At 50.0% G+C, this 10591-nt stretch overlaps 1 protein-coding gene across 3 annotated transcripts in view; it reads right to left on the reverse strand.

The window, feature by feature from the left end:
- Positions 1 to 10591, reverse strand: part of Dot1l (DOT1 like histone lysine methyltransferase) — a 44195-nt gene that overhangs the window by 23939 nt on the left and 9665 nt on the right. For all 3 annotated transcript variants that reach the window (XM_026785176.1, XM_005359030.2, XM_005359031.2), the window contains exons 2-5: positions 8636 to 8679; positions 5070 to 5144; positions 2708 to 2771; positions 927 to 1155 (exon numbers count right to left, since the gene is read on the reverse strand). In XM_026785176.1, the coding sequence (XP_026640977.1) occupies positions 927 to 1155; positions 2708 to 2771; positions 5070 to 5144; positions 8636 to 8679 (412 nt within the window). The remainder of the gene's footprint in view (positions 1 to 926; positions 1156 to 2707; positions 2772 to 5069; positions 5145 to 8635; positions 8680 to 10591) is intronic.

A 10591-nucleotide genomic window follows, 5' to 3' on the forward strand; every position in this document is an offset into this window, starting at 1 on the left:
TCTCTCTCTCTCTCTCTCTCTCTCTCTCTCTCTCTCTCTCTCTCTCTCTCTCTCTATTTTCAAGACAGCGTTTCTCTGTGTAATAGTCCTGGCCTGTCCTCTATAGATCAGGCTGGCCTTGAACTCACAGAGATCCACCTGCCCCTGTCTCCCTGGGATTAAAGGCATACACACCACAGCTGGCACATTTCATTAATTAGTGACTGATGGGCAAGGGCCCAGGTCAGGGAGGGCCCAGCCCATTGTAGGTGGAGCTATACCTAGGATGCTGATTCTGGGTTCTATAACAACCTAGATGCCCCTCAATGGAAGAATGGATGAAGAAAGTATGGAATATATACACATTAGAGTACTATGCTGCGGTAAAAAACAATGACTTCTCGAATTTTGCATGCAAATGGATGGAAATAGAAAACACTATCCTGAGTGAGGTATCCCAGACCCAAAAAGATGAACATGGGATGTACTCACTCATAATTGGTTTCTAGCCATAAATAAGAGGCAAGCGGATCTCTGTGAGTTCAAGACCAGCCTGGTTTACAAGAGCTAGTTCCAGGACAGGCTCCAAAACCACAGAGAAACCCTGTCTCGAAAAACCAAAAAAAAAAGAACCACAGCCAGCCATGTAGGCAGTCCAGCAGCCCCACAAGTGAGGCTGCAGAGTGTGACCAGAGGCCTCAGGAATACTGCTCTGGTTGAGAATCCCACAAGCCAAGACCCATGGGGTCATAAGAAGGTTCAGGGGCTGTTAAGGAGCCAGCAGAATTTTGGGTGGAGGCCCTGAGCAGGAGCACTAGTGGTACCAGAAGCCTCGGCTAAGCCAGTGTCCGCCCTAAATGGTCCTAAGAAGTCCCTTGAGCATTCATGTGCAGACGAGGGTGCACTGAGAGCCAAGGACAGCTCAAAGACTGCTACAAGACACTCACCACTGCCCAGGTCTACAAACAGGTCATCCTCGGTCATCTTGATCTCGTCGATCATCTGGGCGACCAGGTCAAAGGAGGTCTCCCCATACACCTCAGGGGAAAAGGGCTCGTAGTTGTTGAGCTTCTCAGGGTCAGTCACAGAGTGGTTGTATACCTGCTGCAGGATGTGCCGCAGGAGCCCATTGGAAGGTCGAGTATTTAGCTTCATGGGCTGCGTGGTGCCCTTCCACTGGGGACAAGAGTAGACATGACCAATTACACTTCACAGCAGACAGCAGCACCTGTCTGACACCTACAACTTGGGAGGTTGAAGCAGAGGGAACACTGTCAGTCCAAGGCCAGCCTGGACTACGTAGTAAAATCCTCTATCAAAAAGGTCACCAGGTGGTGTGGTAGCAGACACCCCAGAAGAGGCAAACAGATCTCTGAGTTCAAGGCTAGCCTGGCTAACAGAGCTAGTTCTAAGACAGCCAGGGCTGTTACACAGAGAAACCCTGTCTCAAAACAAACACAAAAGGGGCTCAGTGGTAAAGAACCTACTGAGGCAGTCCCCAAGACCACAACAGAAAACAACACAGCAGCGTGAGTGTGCCTATGAGTGCACAGAGCCAGTTCTGGCCTCCAGGCTTCCTTCTGTCCAACCCCTCCAGGCCAACTCAGGCACTTCATCTATGTTACTCACACAAGGTCAACTCCAACTGGACCTGGTAAGCATCCTGGCCTAAGCCCAGTCCTGGAATCCCATGAGCCCTTCCTGACTCCAGGCTCCTTGGCAGGTATACCTCCTCCCAGGACATACCTCAGACTCTCTAGCGTTGGGGCAAGGTCTTGAACTTACATTCACAAGAAAGCAGCAAACAGCTGCAGACTCCAACTGCAGTCTCAGGCTGGCCTTGGAATACACATTGGCATATCCTGGCACTTATCTACTGACCTTAGCCACCAGATCAAATTCCCTCAGGGGAGAAGGGCTCAACCCCTTGGTCTCATAGCCATGGACACTCTACCAGCCATAGCACTGGCACAGGATGGGACGAGACTGGATAGTCCATCTCAAGGGCCAGGCCCCACGCCTCTTGCTGCCCCACAGGAGCCCTCATGCAGCTGATACAGCTGGTGTTCCACCGGTACAGAGATGAGGGCAGAACCAGTGCCCAGTGGGCCATCCCTGCAGAGCTGCATGAGTGTCTTAGCTCAAGGAACCATGAAGCTACCCTGTCCCAGCCCAGCCTCTCCACACAGCCCATCTTCCACAGAGTGTTCCCTGACACCACAGATCCCCATAAAGGCCCAACACCCGCTAAAAGCCCCACTGCCCCTGTGCCTTCTAGAAAGACCACTCCCTGGGTGCTCAGTGGTCAAGCTCTGCTGCCTGCACCCAGTTTGTCAGCTAAGGTGGGCAGGCGGAGCATAGCTTTGTGTGACTATTGTGAGGACACCTCCTCCCAGCAGGTGGAGCAGACTAGAAAATATTAGAGCAGAGGCCACAGGCTTAAAGACAGCAGCAGGGCAGAGGGAGGTAGGCTCCCAGTTCCAAAGGGTGCTGACTGCACCTCTGCTGCAGCATGCAGAGATGGGCAGAGATGCAATGACCCCAAGAAGCTACTTGAGAAGACGGCTACGGTAGCTGGGGCTTAATATACTGCCACACAACTCCCCTGTCTCATCATGCCAACTGCCCTCCCCACCACTCTTTGACAGCAACCAGGAGGTCCTAGGAATCAGCATCATGCAAACGCACAGAGGAAATTGAACAGCCTCACAAGTGTGGAGCCACCTACCAGCTGGTGGATGCTGTCGATGGCTCGGTTGTACTTGTCACACAGCCTCTGCATGCTTTCAAAACTGAGAAAGAAAGAGAGGAAGCGTCAGTAGGCTGCAATGTGCCCAGCTTTCACAGACTTGTAGGGCTGGGCAAAGCCTCTAGGAAGGCATGGGATTCCAGAAGCACCAACATGGCAAGCCAGCAAGAGACTGCATGCTGAGACAGTCTCCAGCCACAGGACCAAGTGCAAAGGCAGTCTGGACAGGTCTATATCCATGTGTCAGCTCCATGGTCAGACCATGTCACTAGATGAGGAACTCAAGGAAAGTCACTATGAAGACCAACTAGGGTTGGAGAGGCGGCTCAGTGATCAGAGCTCTCACAGAGGATGCAGGTTGTGCTCCCAGCACCCACATGGTGACTCACAACCATCTCTATCTCCAGCTCCAGGGGACATGACTCCCTCTTGACCCCTGTGGGCACTGCTCACACACAGGACACAAACATACAAGCAGGCAAACATTCACACTCAAAATAAAAATAAATGAAAATCTTTTTTTTCTTCTTCCTTTTTTTTTTCGTTTTTCAAGACAGCCCTGGCTGTCCTGGAACTGGCTCTACAGACCAGGCTGGCCTCACAGAGATCCACCTGTCTCTGCTTCCCTAGTTCTGGGATTGAAGGCATGGGCCACCACACACAGCCAAATGAAATCTTTTAAAAAGGAAACAAGCAGAGTGCCAAGGAATGTGTGGGCAGAGGAGCCCGTCAGTCTCTGAACACCACATGCAGGAATCTCTATCTTCTGAAACAGGCCTGGAGAAGGATGGCTCAATTAGGAACTGCCTCTGGGAAGACTCCTGCACACTTCGAGCACTAGGCGAGAAAATACCGAACTCCATTTTAAAGGCAGGAGAAATTATGCTTCGCTTTTAAAAATAAGTGTCTATTTACTGTGAGAGTTGAGTTGCTCTGTTTCCTGGAACCTGACCTTCCTCAACCCACAATCTTCATTTGTTTATTTAGAATACCCTACCCTTCCTGACCTCCCCACCCCCCTTAATCACAAGATGGCCATGGGAATTTTTTTAAAGGTCTCTTTGTATTTCCTTCTTGCCCCATTGTCTCCCTTCTATAAATCTATGAGTGATTTTATTCCTTAAAGAGGGTCTAAGAGGTGGATTAGGGGCTGCCTTCTTTAACTTGACTTCGAAGGCAGTCGCTGGCCAGCTTTTGCGTGCACTGCAATAAAAATCAAGCTTGCTTCAAAACTGACCCAAAGTGGTCTTATTCTCACTATTGAGATTAACACAGGCAGCAGAAGCATAGTTCTGGGTACAAGGGACCACTCCATCCCTATATGCCCAGGGGTAGGGCCTCCGGGGCACTAATACACACAGGAAACTTTCTCCCTACCGAGGCCCTAACACTCCAGCATGTGTGAACCAGGATGGGCCAAATCAGTGTCTTACTATCCCAGAAGAGACCCAGGCCAGCAGCAGTCACAGGACAAAAGAAGGGCTCCCAGACTGCAGGTACTACAGAAAAGCCAAAGCACACACAACCGCAGTCCTAGCTATTTATGAGTTGAGTCTCATGAGTCCAGCAGTTTGAGGTCAGGCTAGGTGAGGTACGAAGGCCCAGTCTACTATCAATGGGACTGAGGGGTCCACATGTAAGGCCCTGGTCGCATTCCTTGCAGGGCAAAAAAAAATTCCTAGAGGTCTAGGAACTTCTAGGGTATGAACTCAAAGGCAGTGAGACGGGGACCACCCCAACTCCACAAGGACAGCTGTCCACCTGTCCTGATCATACACCAAAAAGGTAGGTTTTCGTGCCCTGTGGGTCCAGAAAAGGGACCTGTGGCACAGGAGGCTCACACTCACACACCCAGATGCTAGGCCCACCCAGAAGACTGGTCCAAGGTCACCTTTCTAATAATGAGGTCAGAGGACTTGCAGGCAGAGTCCAGGATGAAGCCAGCTCTGAGCAGGAGGTGGAGCCTGGGTTGGCCTTTCTCAAAGGAAAGTAAACCTCACACCAGGCAGCATTCCAAGGATGCCATCTCTTCTCCACCCATTCTGTCCAGGAGGAGAGGGTGTGACAGAGACTGGCCTCCCCCCCACACCTACTTACAGTCAGGGCTGAGAATACCTGTAAAGTAGACCCTGGCAGAACCAGGACCCGCTCGCTGCTCTAAAAGGCCCTTAGCTCCCTCACCAGCCCTGCTACTTTCCCATGCATCAATTCAAGTTTGTTCAGTGTGGAGTTCCCAGGGATGGCCTCACTCCACCAGCTAGAAGCTTTACACAGATGGTTGGCCAGGGTGTGGGCAGTCAGGAAGTAGAACCAACAGTCCACTCACCCTCTTCCGGCTCACCTTTTGGTGTCATAGTCGATCAGGACATAGTTCTCCATGGCCAGCTTGAGATCTGGGATTTCCTCACAGACCCACCTGAAATGGAACACAGAGCTTCTGTTGGCCTAAGCCCCATTCTCTGGATTCGGGGGAGGGGACTACTGTGAAATGATACAGATTTTATGAGACCAAGGTCAAACTGTGCTGGCACTTGGAAAAGAAACAAATTCACTTCACGTGTTATAGTAAAAAGTAAACTATCAGCCAGGCCTGGTGGCACACGCCAGCCATCCCAACCATGGTGGGTGGGGCTGACACACAAAGACACCAAATTCTAGCCAGACTGATCTACACAAAAGAACCTTTCTCAGAAAAAAAAAAAAAAATGGTGGGTGGGGGTTTCTGGCAAGAAGTCTTTTTTTTTTTTTTAATATTTATTTATTCTGTATACAACATTCTGCCTCCATATATGCCCACACGCCAGAGGAGGGCACCAGATCTCATTACAGATGGTTGTGAGCCACCATGTTATGGTTGCTGGGAATTGAACTCAGGACCTCTGGAAGAGCAGGCAATGCTCTTAACCTCTGAGCCATCTCTCCAACCCCTGGCAAGAAGTCTTAAAGGGTGCCGGGAGGTGGTGGCGCACGCCTTTAATCCCAGCACTCGGGAGGCAGAGGCAGGCGGATCTCTGTGAGTTCGAGGCCAGCCTGGTCTGCCAAGGGAGTTCCAGGACAGGCTCCAAAGCTACAGAGAAACCCTGTCTCGAAAAAACCAAAAAAAAAAAAAAAAAAAGTCTTAAAGGGTAAAAGCGATTGTGCATAAGCCTAGGGGCTTAAACAAGATGGAAGAAGGAATTCCACAAAGCTGTCCTCTGGCCCCATCATGTGCTGAGGGTGTGTACACACACTGACGTACCACACAAACACAGTAATAATAAAGACTTTGGGGGAAGGGCTGGGTCTGGAAGGAAGATAAGGGATTCCAGGACATTCAAGGCTACAGTTCTGTTCAGGACCAGCCTGGGATACACCAGATAGTAAAATTCATTCACTGGTTTTTGAGACAGGATTTCTCTGTAGCTTTGAAGACTGTCCTGGAACTGGCTCTTTTAGTTATTAATTTATTTGAACTTGGCATTTATTTACTTATTTGTTTGTTTGTTTATTTAGGTTTTTCAGGACAGGGTTTCTCTGTGTAGTTTTGGAGCCTGTCCTGGAAATCACTCTGTAGACCAGCCTGACCTCGAACTCAAGAGATCCACCTGCCTCTCTCTGCCTTCCGAGTCCTGGAATTAAAGGCGTGCATCATCACCACTCATTTAAAATTTAGTTTCTTAAATCATTTTTTTCTTTTTCTTTCTTTTCTTTTCTTTTCTTTTTTGAGACAGGTCTCCCTACACAAGCATGACTATCCTGGAACTCACTATAGAGAGCAAGACTTTACTTCCTGAGTTCTGGGATTAAAGATCTATGTGTCGGGCTGGAGAGATGGCTCAGAGGTTAAGAGCATTGCCTGCTCTTCCAAAGGTCCTGAGTTCAATTTCCAGCAACCACAACCATCTGTAATGGGGTCTGGTGCCCTCTTCTGGTCATACACAGACAGAATATTGCATAATAAATAAATAAATAAATAAATAAATAAATAAATAATTTTTAAAAAGATCTATGTGTCATCATGCCCAGTGGTAAAATAAAATTTTTAAGAATTAAGGGGGGGGGGCTGGAGAGATGGCTCAGAGGTTAAGAGCATTGCCTGCTCTTCCAAAGGTCCTGAGTTCAATTCCCAGCAACCACATGGTGGCTCACAACCATCTGTGACAGGGTCTGGTGCCCTCTTCTGGCCTGCGGTCATACACACAGACAGAATATTGTATACATAATAAATATTTAAAAAAAAGAATTAAAAAGGGAAAGGGGCTGGAGAGATGGCTCAGCAGTTTAGAACACTGCCTGCTCTTCCAAAAGTCCTGAGTTCAACTCCAAGCAACCACATGGTGGCTCACAACCATGTGTAATGAGGTCTGGTGCCATCTTCTGGCCTGTAGGCATACGTGCAGACAGAACACTGTACACGTAATAAATAAATCCTAATATATATATATATATATATATTTAAAAAATAAAAGATTTAAAAAGAGGGATATCCTACGTTGAAAGTTGTAGAAGGCTACAATGGCAAGGAGCACCAAGAGGAAAAAGCCCCGTTCACTGTTCAGTGGCATCTTCCATGCTCCCCAGATTCTTCCTCTATTCCACCCTGAAGCACATCCGTCCCAGAGGCTGCAGTAGGATGAGGTGGACCCAGGCCCACAGGGGTCAGAGGACCTCAGGTGCAGCCCTAGCCTTCCACCTTGACAATCTCCTGCATGCCACCGCCTGCACCCAGCTGGCTGGCCCATGAGCTACCCGACTGCCGCTCTGCTTTTTAGCATCATGGTGGCTGGTGGCTTGCCGAGTCCAGCTGGATGGCCTCCAGCAGCCAGAGCACTGTCCAGGGAACTACAGTGATACAGTCTGGTGATGCACTGGACCTGTCTGCTGGCTGCAGGAAGAAAAAAAGCTGGGGTGGCCCGAGAAGGTACGCATCTAGGTCTCCCTGTCTCCCACCTTCTCTGACCTGCTGAGGTGGAGGAGACAGGAAAACACCTGCCCAGAGGCTCACCCCCAATCCCAGATTGTCTTGTCTCTGGGCCTACCCCATCCTTCTCCAGGTTCTGTTCCAACTGCAGCTCCCACCTCAACCCACAAAAATGTCTCAGCTTTCACTACCAGACTTTCAAATGTTTTAAAATTATTATTAGTGCATGGGGGTGGGGTTGTGTGTGTGCACTAGTGGGTGCACAAGACAGGGCAGCATGTGTGCCACAGAACACCCACATCTCTGGGGCTCAGAGGACGTCCACAGATGGTCCTCTCCTTCCATCTCCACAAGGGGTCCCAGGGATGACACTCAGGTCCCCAGGCTAGGGACATAAGAGCTGTACTCACTGAATCAACTTACAGGCCTCTTCACAATGTTATCTCCGCGTCTGAGCTCGCAATGGGAATCTAACCTGTACAGGGTCTCAGTTTTGTGGGTGTACTGGGCTTTTCTCCCACTAGTCTATGCCCACTATTTTGGGAGCTTCAGAGGTCAGAAGCTCCTAAAGTAGGACACCAGAGCCAACCCAACAGGCAGCCGCCCTGGCATTGTGTCTCTGCAGGTATGAGGACGGAGCACCCCCCCCACACACACACACTCAGCAACATCAGACCTTAGTGGGCCTCACAAACTCCTATCTTTCTCCAATTCCCCCAAAGGTAGGGAAATGAAGGAAACAGGACAGCACAGAGACACTTCCCCAGCGCCATCTCACAGGAGGCTGCAGGCAGAGGCTGAACATGAGACCTGACTCATCCCTGCCATGGCAGAGGAAGAAACAACTGAGGTTTTCTCTGACAAGCACAGTGTGTGGCAAGGGCTGTGGCAGGCTGCCCTGCAACTTGATGCCCTACACTACTAGCCACTTGAGTGAGGACAGCCTCAGGAAGCAGGTCGCTTGGCCCCCGTGCCCTCCCCCTCCCCTTACCCCATGCAGCACTCACCGGATAGTCTCGATAATCTCATGAGCAGCATCGTGGTGCTTGTCCTGAAAAAGAAAAGGCTGCAGAGTGGGCTCCGGGCAACCACACAGCGACACCCCACTTTTGTTCTGCGGTGCACAGCCACAGCACCTGGACCCCACACATTTCCCAGAGCTGGAGCCTGACTCAGAGCATTCTCTCTCTGCAAACCCAATAGGCGTCAGCAAGTCCTACAAAGTCCCATTGGGCCAGTGTCCCCATTGACAGAATGGGAAGCAGACATCACAACCACTGCATCATTGTGCTGTGCCTGAAATCAAGCCTGGTCCCAGCAAGACCACTCAAGGCCAGATCTCAATTTGTCCCCATTAGATGAAGCCCAAGGATGATGCCAATGACACTCAAAGACACAGAGGGAAGCCGGGCGGTGGTGACTCACGCCTTTAATCCCAGCACTTGGGAGGCAGAGACAGGCGGATCTTTGTGAGTTCGAGACCAGCCTGGTCTACAAGAGCTAGTTCCAGGACAGGCTCCAAAATCACAGAGAAACTCTGTTTCAAAAAACCAAAAAAAAAAAAGACACAGAGAGAAGAACAGCAAAAGGAAACAGGAGAAACAATGCTACCTCCCACCCACCTCAGCTGGCCAGTGGCCCCTATGAACTTTCCGCATACTCCTCACTCACTGCACACTAGCCTAAGACCTTTGCCAGCCCCAGCTCCATCACGGAAGAGAGCTGTGGGATGATGAAGGCCACAGGTAACGGCGCCTCGTGAGAATGGATACCCAAACACACAAACACCATGTCTAGGTTCCCTCCCAGCTCTGCCAAAGGCCTGGTCATCACCCCCTGCCACAGAGGAGTTATAGACTTCCAGTGCACCCTGTCCAGTACCAGTCACGGGTCACAAGTGACAAAGAACATTTAACATAGCCCCTGAGTGTCCCCACAACCCTAAGTCTCTAGACAGTCTCCCACTGTGGTTGTGTGGAGGTGACCCTACTTAGACAGGGCGTTTGTGGGGGAGAATATTAAGTATGGAAGTATACCCTAAAGGGCTCAGAAAGTTTGTGAAACTTCCATGATCTATAAGCACTGTGAGAAAGACTGAAGCAGACAGCTGGCCAAGTCTTGCAGGGAAGCCCAGAAATCTGTATGCTGGGGTGCTCTTTCCAGTGCTGGGCTGTCTCTGAGTCACCTACACTCAGTAAATAACCCTAGTGAACTCACGGGTTACCAAAGCTTTTACTCTGTGGGATCAGTTCTGTGGTCTGTGGTTGATGCCCTGTCTGGGGTGAGGTGACAACTGCCCTCACCTCCCCGGAGAAGCCGCACAACTAGGGCAGATTGTTACCCAAGTGCCTCACCTCTACACTGTGTAACAAGTGTGTGTGTGTGTTCGTATGCTACTTCTGCCATGAACACCCAGGCTCCCTTTCTCTGTCTTGTCCACCCAGACACTCCTGAGCACCTGGGCCACAAAACAGCAAGTATCCACCGTCGTGGTGCTGAGCACCGCTGGAGAGATAGGTCTACATCATGCTACACCATACCAAGCCACTCTCCGGGTACTCAGTTGTTCATCTCAGGCAGTTCTTACAGCTCCCAGGCAAGCAAATCACCACCCACCACAAGCTTAGGCTCATAAAGGTCTTAGTATTGGGAGAGGGGGGCTTAAGAGGCAGTTCAGGGGCTAGAGCAATGCTAATCTGGTAGACGACCCAGGTTCAATTCCCAGCACCCACATGATGGCTCAGTCTGTAACTCCAGTTCCAGTGGATATGATGCCCTCCTCTGGTCTTCACAGGTACTACATGTACACAGTGCACCGACACATGAAGGCAACACAACTATACACATTAAATTTTTTTTTTTTTTTTTTGGTTTTTCGAGACAGGGTTTCTCTGTGGCTTTTAGGATCAATTTCTAATCCCCATTTAGGCAAAACTTTATTTACTTCTTCATTCTTTCTAGAT

Source organism: Microtus ochrogaster, linkage group LG1 (genome assembly GCF_000317375.1).
Source record: "Microtus ochrogaster isolate Prairie Vole_2 linkage group LG1, MicOch1.0, whole genome shotgun sequence".
Classification (NCBI taxonomy): domain Eukaryota; kingdom Metazoa; phylum Chordata; class Mammalia; order Rodentia; family Cricetidae; genus Microtus; species Microtus ochrogaster.